The 12,397-nt window shown below is 41.8% G+C and overlaps 1 protein-coding gene across 13 annotated transcripts in view; it reads left to right on the forward strand.

Moving 5' to 3' along the window:
• The window catches only part of UBR4 (ubiquitin protein ligase E3 component n-recognin 4), a 136,303-nt gene that overhangs the window by 1,925 nt on the left and 121,981 nt on the right, over window positions 1–12,397 (forward strand). For all 13 annotated transcript variants that reach the window (XM_063667865.1, XM_063667903.1, XM_063667873.1 and 10 more), the window contains exons 2-8: window positions 6,618–6,715; window positions 8,645–8,748; window positions 9,451–9,580; window positions 9,698–9,837; window positions 10,326–10,428; window positions 10,564–10,705; window positions 11,119–11,243. In XM_063667865.1, coding sequence (XP_063523935.1) covers window positions 6,618–6,715; window positions 8,645–8,748; window positions 9,451–9,580; window positions 9,698–9,837; window positions 10,326–10,428; window positions 10,564–10,705; window positions 11,119–11,243 — 842 coding nt within the window. The remainder of the gene's footprint in view (window positions 1–6,617; window positions 6,716–8,644; window positions 8,749–9,450; window positions 9,581–9,697; window positions 9,838–10,325; window positions 10,429–10,563; window positions 10,706–11,118; window positions 11,244–12,397) is intronic.

Genomic DNA, 12,397 nt, shown 5'->3' on the forward strand with positions numbered 1-12,397 from the left:
ACCCAGGCTGGAATGCAGTGGCGCCATCTCAGCTCACTGCAAGCTCCTCCTCCCAGGTTCACACCATTCTCCTGCCTCAGCCTCCTGAGTAGCTGGGACTACAGGTGCGTGCCACCACGCCCAGCTAATTTTTTGTATTTTAAGTAGAGATGAGGTTTCACCGTGTTAGCCAGAATGGTCTCGATCTCCTGACCTTGTGATCCACCCGCCTTGGCCTCCCAAAGTGCTGGGATTACAGGCATGAGCTACTGTGCCCAGCCAGAAGGCAAGATCTTCTAAGTCTTCTGGTTTTTGGAGCTCAGTTAGCTTTAAAAGCCTATGTGTCCTCTGCAGGCTGTGTGAGAGGAGTATGATCTAAAGAAAAATTTCCAGAAGAAATACCTGGCTTACAAGTTCTTTACAGTGAGAACAGCTAAACGTATCAAGTGTTCAGTTTGTTATAAAGCAGGCGTTGGCAAACGTCCTGTAAATGGCCAGATAGTAGATAGTTTTGGGACATGCAGTCTCTGTGTGGACTGTTCAACTCTGCCATCATTGTGTGAAAGCAGCCACACACCATACATAAATGAATGGGCATGGCTGTGTTTAAAATTGTATCTATGGGCACTGAAGTTTGAATTTCATGTAATATTTACATGTCACAAACTATTCTTTTGATTTTTTTTTTTTTTCAACCACTCTTAGCCATACAAAAACAGGTAACTTCCTGGATTTGGCCTGCAGGCCATAGTTTGCCAACCCCTAGCGTGGAGCACACAAATTATACCCTGCTATCATTATTCTGTTTTGTAAAAGTTTTATTTATTTATTTATTTTTTGGAGACGGAGTCTTGCTCTGTCACCCAGGCTGGAGTGCAGTGGCACGATTTTACCTCACTGCAACCTACACCTCCCAAGTTGAAGTGATTCTTGTGCCTCAGCCTCCCGTGTAGCTGGGATTATAGATTTGCGCCACCAGACCCGGCTAATTTTTGTATTTGTAATAGAGACAAGGTTTCACCATGCTGGCCAGGCTGGTCTTGAACTTCTGACCTCAGGTGATCCGCCCGCCTTGGCCTCCCAAAGTGCTGGGATTACAGGCGTGAGCCACTGCACCCAGCTCAAAGGTTTTATTTATTTGTCTTTCTAAAAAGTAAAGGTCTCAGAATTGTGGGAGTATGTCTTGCATAGGAATCTATAGTGCCAGATCAAAGCCAACACTGTAGATGCTGAGGTGGGCCTTGTTTTCTAGCTAATCGGAGGTTGAGATGTCTAGGCTGCCACTTTAGTTCTGTGTTGCCACTCCCATCTTCTGCAGTTTCCTGGTTTCTTTCTCTTGTTAAACCTGCCATGTTTTTGTTCCTTGTCACCGGGGACCATCTGTTTTTCTGTTGCAGGCTACTACTTACTCTCTGCTTCCTTTTTTGATATCCTGGCTCCATCATGCCAGCTCTTACTTTCTACCTGGTAGCCTGCTTAGCCATTGTATTTATCTCTTGACTATTGAGAATGATGACGTGCTCGAGACTCCTCAGTACACCACATTCTACCTTCTTTTATAGTTGAAATTGACCTTTTGAAGAAAAGGTAGATTAAACGTTCCTAGGTCTAACCCCTGTTTCTTAAGTTTGACTTTGCAACCAAACTGAAATAGAGGAGGAATCGATCAACATGGATGAGTTGGAAAGCATACTCTCAAGTCATTAGATGTTTTAAAAGAAAAAGATATCTGAATTTATTTAAAGGGAAGATTTTTCTCTATAGCATGTAGCTAGCTAGCATGTCTTTTAGTAGTAAAGGCTACTAAAATATTTTTTCTTTTTTAAGAGACAGGGTCGGCCGGGCGCAGCGGCTCACGCCTATAATCTCAGCACTTTGGGAGGCCAAGGCGGGCGGATCACCTGAGGTCAGGGGTTTTGAGACCAGCCTGGCTAACATGGTGAAACCCTGTTTCTACTAAAAATACAAAAAATTAGCCGGGTGTGGTGGCGCGTGCCTGTAACACCTATAATCCCAGCTACTTGGGAGGCTGAGGCAGGAGAATTGATTGAACCCGGGAGGCGAAAGTTGCAGTGAGCTGAGATCACACCATTGCTAGGGCAACAAGAGCAAAACTCCATCTAAAAAAAAAAAAAAAAAGAGGGTCTCCCTCTGTTGGCCGGGCTGGAGTACAGTGGGACGATTACAGCTAACTGCAGCCTCAAACTCCTGGGCTCAAGGGATGCTTCTATTTCAGCCTCCTGAGTAGCTACAGTAGCTAGCTAGACTACAGGCTCCCACCACCAGGCCCAGCTTAAACTCTTTTTAACACTGTTACTTATTACATAGTTTAAAGAACATTTTAAACACACTGTTACTTTTCCAAGCCAGAAATGGAGCAGAACTAGCTCAATGGAGCACATGCCGTCCATGGGATTAGTATAATCATTGCTGAATGTAGCCTTCTCTGTTAAGGTACAGATAATTCCTTTCTTAACTCTGTGCAAGATAGGCTAGTGAGCATGGTTATCATTCGACAATTTGATTGACTCTCTGTAGATAAAAAGAAATATTCTCCTTCTCTCTGAGCCAGTTCTTTCTGAGCTGACCTGGCCTTTTTAATGATAAACCTGTTCGAGGTTTCTGTTTCCAGATATTCGCTAGAATTTAGGGCAAAGACACCTACTTTGGAAGGGGGAGACTGTTACAACATTTCCATTAGATAATGCACAGTCATTTCCTAAAAATCTTGAAAGGAAGAAAGGGATGCACTAATGCCGTGATCTTTTGAATATGTAAGCAGTAGGATGCAAATTGATAATTGACCTACAGGAAAAAAAAAAAAAAGCCTGCCACCAAAAGATAGATCATGATTGTGAGATTAGTCTTTGTGACTACTGTTTCTATGTCTTAGTATCACATTAACCACAGATTTGTCAAGAGTATGAGGGAAGAATCTGAAAGACAGTTTTCAGTTCTTTAGTTAACATGCAGCAGATTATAGATAGAAAGACAGGAATAATCATAATGGATTCTATATATACTTGAGAGTACATGAAACTGATGAGGGGAAAGGAGCTTGTGGAATTTCTACCATTTACGAAAAAGATTGATAGTATGATATTGAAGAGGGAGAAGGGAGGTGAATCCTTAGTCTTTTATGATGCCCCTCCTCAGATTCCATTTCTTCCTAAAAAGAGCTAGATTTTTCCAGACGCTGCCAGTTCTTTTTTCACTTACACATCAAATTGGATTTCTCTGACCTGTCTGCTTAGCTGCTGTTTCCCTTTGTACTCTGCATCACATTTATTTGGTATAGAGTATAAAAGCTTCAGATTCTCTGTCTATCCACAGTGTTTCAGGCTTAGCGGTGCTGTTGTTGCAGTTCATTAGGAGCGACAGGTGATTCAGGAAGATACTTGACCAACCAGAGCAAAGACGTACTTTCACCTCTATCTCTTTATTTTCCTTCCCATGCTTATATTTGCTTCCATTTCTTCATTCTTCTCCTTCCTACTCAACTTTTTGTCCTTTGTTCCATTTTTCCATTTCTTATTCTCTGGTGTCTTGGTGTCTTAACATTTTCTCAGGGCATGAGGGTGAGGTTGGAAATTATGGCAGCACATCCCTATTAGCTGACTCTTTAAAATCAAGAGATATGACAATGTCCATTACTTCTCTATTTCCTCCTTCAAGTCTTCAAAACCAATTTTTCCCAGGTTTGTCCTTAGTTGCCCAATGCACATTATAAGTAGAGCTGAAGACTGTTCCATTTTTCCTCTGCCAATGTCTATCTTTCCCCAAAATGCATTCTTCCTGTTTCTTTATTGGAATAAGGATGTTATGTATTTCTAGGGGAGGAAGTTGGGTTCATTAGATCACAATAGGATGACACTGAACCAGGCAATTAAATGAGTTTACTCCTATATATATATATATTTATATATTTCATTATCAGAATGGGTATGAAAGCAATAGGCTAAGCCCATCCTTTGGGTGGGCAGTATTTCTCTTAGATTTGGTAAACCTGTTCAGCTGGAAAAAGTGGGGATAAGCAGCTCTGAACTTTGGAAATAAATCAGGAAAGGTAAATAAACCCAGTAAAATAACAGCAAATGACAGAGTGGGAAAGCCTTAGAAAAACGAATAAGAAAGTATAAGGGTGGGGCCAGGTGTGGAGGCTCATGCCTGTAATCCCAGCACTTTGGGAGGCCAAGGCGGTGGATCACGAGGTCAGGAGTTTAAGACCAGCCTGACCAACATGGTGAAACCCCATCTCTACTAAAAAAAAAATACAAAAATTAGCCGGGCGTGGTGGCACGCACCGGTAATCCCAGCTACTCGGGAGGCTGAGGCAGGAGAATCGCTTGAACCTGGGAGGTGGAGGTTGCAGTGAGCTGAGATCGTGCCACTACACTCTAGCCTGGGCGACAGAGCGAGACTCTGTCTCAAAAAAATAAAGTATAAGGCTGGAAGTAAAGGAAAAACTAAGTATATGAGGTAGAAACAGGGGGATTTAGTAGGGAGTTTTCTGCTGTACATGTGAGCCTTAAAACAGTGTTTAGTCACCAGCAACTTTTGAGTGCTGCTTGTTGTGGAAAGGTTTTTATTTTCTCCTTTTTATGTACCCTGACAAATGGAAAATGACCCTTAGTGGGCAGGAGGATCCTTGCACACATCATAGATGCTCTATAAATATTTTTTCTTGGTGAAGGAGTTATTCTAAGTTAGGGACTAATCTTTGATACATACCCATTTATCCTTGATCTGCATATAGCAAAGTACTTGCAATGCCAGACTCTCAAGTGTTATTTAAGGTGATTCATCACCGACATTGGCACCTTCCAAATAGTGATTTGTCCTTTTGGCTCCTGTGTTCATTTGGCAGGTAGATAGTCTTGCAGGCAGTGAATGGAGTGTTCACTCTGTTTACATTTCCCTTCTTAGGCTGATACTCTTTTTTTTTTTTTTTTTTTGAGTTGGAGTCTCACTCTTTGGCCCAGGCTGGAGTGCAGTGGCACAATCTCAGCTCACTGCAACTCCGCCTGCCGGGTTCAAGCAATTCTTGTGCCTCAGCCTCGTGAGTAGCTGGGACTACAGGCGGGTGCCACCACACCTGGCTAATTTTTGTATTTTTATTAGAGACGGGGTTTCACCACATTGTCCAGGCTGGTCTTGAACTCCTGGCCTCAGATAATCCACCAGCCTCTGTCTCCCAAAGTGCTGGGATTACAGGCTTGAGCCACCAGCTATAATGCGTCCCGCCATAGGTTGATACTTCTTGCTGGGGATTGACTCACTAAGTAAACTGTTCAACCACACTGTTGTTCTTTCCATTTAATAAAATATATTTTAGTCTTTGCTTTACCTTCATGTTTCTTTTTTTTTTTTCTGAGACGGAGTCTCGCTGTCACCCAGGCTGGAGTGCAGTGGCCCAATCTTGGCTCACTGCGACCTCTACCTCCCGGGTTCAAGCAATTCTCTACCTCAGCCTTCTGAGTAGCTGGGATTACAGGCATGTGCCACCACACCCTGCTAATTTTTGTAATTTTAGTAGAGATGGGGTTTCACCATCTTGGCCAGGCTGGTCTTGAACTCCTGGCCTCGTCATCCACCCGCGTCAACCTCCCAAAGTGCTGGGATTGCAGGCATGAGCCACCACACCTGGCTAACCACCGTGCCCGGCCCATGTTTCATTAATTGTGGATTAGCACCTGATTTGATAGAATGACTTTAAATGTATCCAGCCTTTAAACCTAGTTGGCTTCTAGATTTTTTCAGAAGAGGGCATTTCCCCAGCTAAGGATAAGGAATGTGGTTAAAAAAAAAAATCACTGACTCTTTTGTGATCTTGCTTTAGTCTATAGTCAGGGGGATGGGGTAGGGGATAACTCTGTTATCCAGTGAATTTTGGACTTTAGCACTGATCATATGACTTCTTATCTTGAGTTGTTGATTCCTTTTAAGTTACTGCATTACAGGCCAGCCTTATTTGGTCTAAAATTGGTTACTTTAATCTGTATTCCCACTAACAGTATGTTGAGTACTCTGGTCTGCCCCTTTTTGGCTGTCAATAATGAAGGCATATTAGCGATTGGTCTTTGCCAGTCAGTAATATAGAACAGATTGATATCCTGTTAGGTCTTTACCTGCATTTCATTAGTTCTGCTTGACTTTGAAAATGTTTTCTGTTTGTTAGTCTCTGCTTCTTCCCAAGCCTGATGACCTTGAATGAGATATTTAATTTTAATTCTCTAAGCTTCACCTTCCCAATCTTTTTTTGAGATGAAGTCTCGCTCTATCACCCAGGCTAGAGTGCAGTGGTTCAATATTGGCTCACTGCAACCTCTGCCTCCCAGGTTCAAGCAGTTCTTCTGCCTCAGCCTCCCGAGGAGCTGAGACTATAGGCACGTGCCACCACGCCCAGCTGATTTTTGTATTTTTAGTGGTGATGGGTTTTCACCATACTGGCCAAGTTGGTCTTGAACTCCTGACCTCAGGTGATCCACCTGTCTCATCTTTCCCAGTCTTGAAGGGGAGTAGGTTGATGATACTATCTACCAGGTAGTAAGGATTAAATAATGTTATATCCATAAAGGTGTATCTGGCACATAGTAAGCGCCAAGTAGATGCTGGCTGAATTATTATTATTTTTGCAGTGAATCCGAAATCCTGCACCATGAGAAGCAGTACGAGCCATTCTACTCATCTTTTGTTGCACTTTCCACACACTATATTACAACAGTTTGCAGTCTCAGTAAGTATTCCACTCTTGTCCTTCCCTTCTGAGGGCTTGTGAATAGGGGGATTGTTTATCCTCTCGTTAGTGTATCTGAACAAGTTGTTAATGAAGTCTAGGTTTTAACACTCCTAAGCTGCTCACCCAAGAGTGAAGACAACTGTCAGCTAGGATGAAGCTCCAGAAATTCCCTTACCTAGGCTAACCAAGTAGAATTTTAAAACTACTTGGCTTGGACACCTGCTTTATAAGTATTGTCAACCTCCTTTCCCTTCTTAATCCAAAGCATTTTATTGATTTCTCATGTAATTACTGGTGTGTTAATTTCCCCGGGCGGGAGGCGGTGGTGGATACTGACCTCTGGAGTTAGCAGCCACTCAAGGCTCTGTTCCTTATTTGGTTTTGGTGAGGATGTGGATTCTCCTTTGTGTTCTCTGGTATATGAAGGGATTTCAACTTCAGTTCTCCGTTTTCTTCATTTTTCTACCCCCAAAATGGCTAGGCCCTATTTTACATTTCTGAATTTTTACATTTTTCTAAAATCTTGACTCAAATAGTTCTGAAGAATTCTAATTATTTTAAATTTGCTTTTTTAGAGACAGGGTCTTGCTCTGTCACCCAGGCTGGAGTGCAGTGGCGTGATCATAGCTCACTGCATCCTTGAACTCCTGGGCTCTAGTGATTCTCCTGCCTTAGCCTCCTCAGTCCTAGCTGGGACTACAGGCACAAGCCACCGTGCCCAATTAATATTTTGTAGTGACGGGGTCTCCCTATATTGCCCAGGCTGGTCTGGAAGTCCTGGGCTCAAGCAATCCTCCTAGCTTGCTCCCAAAGTGCTAGGATTACAGGCAGGAGTCACCATATTTGTTTATTTGAATAGTTTGCTAAGCAAGTAAACTGAAAGGACACTGAAGAATTAGTGTATTTTTTGTGTGGCCCAAGACAGTTCTTCCAGTTGCTGAGTAATCCTTCAGTATCCAATACTGTTTATTACAAGCTCTGGCTACTGGCAGAAGAATCAATTTTAGCTTGGAGAAACTTTATGTAAGGAAGTCATTTTATTTTTTTAAGTTATACTTAAAAATTTTATCCATTTATTTATTTATTTTGAGATCGGGTTATGAGACTAATTTTTGTATTTTTGGTAGAGATGGGGTTTGACCATGCTGGCCCAAGCTGGTCTCGAACTCCTGGGCTGAAGTGATCCACCCGCCTCAGCCTCCTGAAGTGCTGGGATTATAGGTGTGAGCCACTATGCCTGACCAGAACGTCATTTTAGAATCCATGGGAATACTGCTACAATAGTAGTATTGTCTAGTGCAAGCTTGTCCAACCCACAGCCTGAGAACCATGTGATGGCTTTGAATTTGGCCCAACACAAATTCATAAACTTTCTTAAAACATTAGGAGATTTTTTTTTTGCCTTTTTTTTTTTTTTTAAAGCTCATCAGCTATTGTTAGTGTATTTTTTGTGTGGCCTAAGACAATTCTTCCAGTGTAGCCCAGGGAAGCCAAAAGATTGCACACTCCTGGTTTAGTGGTTAAGAGCATGAACTCTAGAGGCTGACTGCCTGGATTTAAATCTAGCTGTGTGACTTTTGTCAAGTCATTTAGTTAGCTCAGCTGTTAAAAATGGACAGGGATAATATGAATATCTGCCTCATAGAATTGGTTTAAGAATTAAATGAGTTAGTACCTTTGAAGTGCTTGGCACTGGTGTGATGTAAGTATTTCCTATTATAGTTATCCTAATTTCTAGTAAATACGAGATAAATTGATCTGATAGTTACTGATGTCAAAATGCCTTTGTTTACCCCTTGGGTTTTTGGCTCTGAATAATTGTTATGATATTGGGAATGTTGGACATAGAGCTCAATACTTACTTTGCTTGATTTATTGACCAACGCTGAGCAGTCTGAAATTGAGTAATGTTTATTACTTTCTCAGTTCCGCGGAACCAACTTCAGTCAGTGGCAGCAGCCTGTAAAGTTCTAATTGAGTTTTCTCTCCTGCGTCTGGAGAATCCAGATGAGGCTTGTGCTGTGTCCCAGGTGAGAGTGATGGGTCCATTTCTTGCCCTATTCTGAAGCAGTGTTGTGACTGACTAGTGGAAAAGAGCAGAGGTCAGTGAACTTTTTCTGTAATAGGCCAGATAGGAAATCATTTGCAGGCTGTATGTTATCTGTTGCAGCTAGTTAACTTTGCCTTTTTAGTGTGAAAGCAGCGATAGATTAATATATAAATGATGAACATGGCTGTATTCTAGTAAACTTTATTTACAAAAACAGGCAGTGGTTGAATTGGAGCTGTAGTTTGCCAACCTCTGGTACATGGGGCTACAGAGTCTTCTCAAGGATTGCAAACTTACATACCTGCAGGGGCCAGGTAGGTAACAGAAAATGAGTAAAGTGTGCTAGTTGAGAAGATTGCAGGCCCCAACTAAAGGGGCCAACCACTATTTGGCTCTGGCTTATTACTGCCATGCAGGAATGGAGGTGCAAGGTTGCTATACTGTGAGTTATTTGAGTGTGAGAAGTTCGGATTTGCATGGGAATCTTTTCATTCACTTCAAATTTTAAAAAAACATTGTGAGAACAGTAAGACAAATCTGCAAGCTACATATGGTCTAAGGACATCAGCTTGCAGTCTTTACTTTAGTGTTTATATGAACCTAAATTTGGCCCTGTGCCAGTTAGAATTTTCAAAAGAGTAGAATTTTCTGAAAGCTCTATTTGCATTTGTTTTCTTTTCAGAAACACTTGATTCTCCTAATCAAGGGCCTATGCACTGGCTGTAGCCGACTAGATAGAACTGAAATTATCACATTTACAGCAATGATGAAATCCGCCAAGCTGCCCCAAACAGTGAAGACACTTTCAGACGGTGGGTGTTCCTTTGACGGATCTGATCACATGACCACCCCCATGGCACCTTTCCCATGGCACCTTTGCCTTCTAGTGGCACTTTCCTCAGCCCTTTTTTTGCTTTTGTATTTTACAGTGGAAGATCAGAAAGAGCTGGCCTCACCAGTAAGCCCTGAGTTGAGGCAAAAGGAGGTACAGATGAATTTTTTGAACCAGCTGACCTCAGTTTTTAACCCTAGAACTGTAGCATCACAACCTATCAGTACACAGACTCTGGTGAGTTTCTTTAGTCAAATGTCTTCTTCTCTGTGGGATTTGTTGAGATGATAACACTAGGGGAGAAAAAGTGATGTATTTTATGTTTGTGATATAAAATGATATACATGTCTGTGGGACAAAAGAAATTGAGGAATACAAAATAAAACAAGTAAAATTCACCCCAACTCCTTCTGTCCACAGTTATTACTGTTTTGACGACCATTCTAGGCTTCTCTGAATGCAAATTAACAGATGTAAGGTGTATGTACAGTTTTCTATATAAAGGCATCACTCCATTTTGGTTATAGAACATATATATATTTTAAAGCTGTACATTTTTTCCCTCCTCCTGGAAATGTAACCTGTGTTTTCTACAACATTAGTAAGGAATTTTCCCTTCATTAACTGGGGAGTCTGGAGAGTATCCGTGCAGCTACTGCTCACTTTTGACAGTTGGTTTGGTGAAGAGATAATAGTATCTTGACAGGCCTTATGTTTCTTTTCAGGTGGAAGGAGAAAATGATGAGCAGTCATCTACAGATCAAGCCTCAGCTATCAAAACCAAGAATGTGTTCATAGCTCAGAACGTGGCTAGTCTTCAAGAGCTTGGTAAGACTCCCAACGGTTATCAGAAAGCTTATTTCTGGGCTGTCAAAAATTCCTTAAGTGTGCTTCTGTCACGTGGATAAGAATCAAGCATCAGACAAAGGCCTGTTCGTAAGGTTGTGGTTTTCATTCATTTAGGTGGCTCGGAGAAGCTGTTGCGTGTGTGTTTGAACCTGCCATATTTCCTACGCTATATCAATCGGTTCCAAGATGCAGTGTTAGCTAATTCCTTCTTCATAATGCCTGCAACAGTAGCAGATGCCACTGCTGTTCGTAATGGGTAAGGTGCTTCATGGTGCACATGCTTTACTTTTTTTGTTTCGTTTTGTTTTTGGGACAGGGTCTTGTTCTGTCACCCAGGCTGAAGTGCAGGGGTGCAATCTCGGCTCACTGTAACCTCTGTCTCCTGGGTCAAGCAGTTCTCCCACCTCAGCCTCCTGAGTAGCTGGGACTACAGGCATACACCACCATGGCTGGCTAATTTTTGTATTTTTTGTAGAGTCGGGGTTTTGTCTTGTTGCCCAGGCTGGTCTTGAACTCCTGGGCTCAAGCAATCCTCCCGCCTCGGCCTCCTGAAGTGTTGGAATTATAGGCGTGAGCCACTGTGCCGGGCCCATGCTGATAATTTCTTTAACTGTCACATTATAGAAGTGAATGATTCTGAGACACTTGTCGATCTCTGTCATGTTCCAGCTTTCATTCATTGGTGATTGATGTAACTATGGCATTGGATACCCTTTCTCTACCTGTGTTGGAACCTCTCAATCCTTCTCGTCTACAAGATGTGACAGTTCTCAGCCTAAGTTGTCTGTATGCAGGTGAGAAGTTATTATATCTGGTCTCATTTTCTCAGTCAAGCACAGATATACTTTCAGGAAACCATGAAAATCCTCCTGAATACTCTACTCATCCCCCTTTACTTGCTCCCTTCTCTCAAGGATCATCTGATGTCGCATCAAGGTGAAATGAGGTCTCAATAGGAATCTTTGTAAATGGTCCTGTTGTTTCACTGCTGCCATTGCATTATAAGCATATTTGATTTTATAGTCTATGCAGATATTAAATATTTACTATATGAAAAGCAAATTCCCAAAGACTGTTGGGATATTGAGATGAACTACGTGTAGTCTCTGCCCTCAAGGAGCCTACATCTGAGCAGCAGAGAACACATAAGGCTAAATAGTATAATATAAAACAGTATTAAAGGCAATAGAAGTATAGAATATTTTCGGTACACAGAGAAGAGAGGGATTGAGTCTTGCTGTGGGATCAGGTTTGAAGAAGGCTTCGTGGAACAGGTGGTATCTGTTTATACTGATAAATGCGAAGAATGATATTCTTTAAGCTTCCATAAAATCCCCTTTTTTCCTGTTGATCTTACTGCCTTTGAAGCAGGGCCTGACAGCTGGTGTTTACTCTAAGTTATTGTTAAAAGGACTTTTTAGCCCAGATCACTGATCCTTGGCTTTAAGTTCCGAGACATATCATATCTCTGGTATGTCTTGGAAGTTATAGCAATTTCAGAAGTTTACTTGGTTTTGCAAGTGAAGATTTGAGCAGATAGTCTTGGAGACCTGACCTTGGGGACACCATGAAATTACTGAGGTTGATCTCCCTACATTCTCTGAACAGTTTTAATTTGAACATCTATGTGTGAATAGGAATATAAAGATAAAGGCATCTGTGCCCTCAGAGACCTTACTGTCTTTTAGAGGATATTAGTAAATAACTTATAAGTGAAGAAACTGAATGAGAGATGAGAAAGTACTTTGGAAGTTTAGAGGAGGGAGAGCTCACTTTCAGTTGAGAAAGGCAGTAATCATGAAGGAGCTCTGATGTTGAATCTTAAGTCAGGTAGGATCTCGGCTTGGCTATTTCTAGGCAGAGGCAGAAGCAGACAAAACATATCCAAGAGTTTGGGGGAACATACTACATAAGTTGTGTGTGTGTGTGTGTGTGTGTGTGTGTGTGT

The sequence above is a fragment of the Pongo pygmaeus genome, chromosome 1 (genome assembly GCF_028885625.2).
Source record: "Pongo pygmaeus isolate AG05252 chromosome 1, NHGRI_mPonPyg2-v2.0_pri, whole genome shotgun sequence".
Lineage (NCBI taxonomy): Eukaryota > Metazoa > Chordata > Mammalia > Primates > Hominidae > Pongo > Pongo pygmaeus.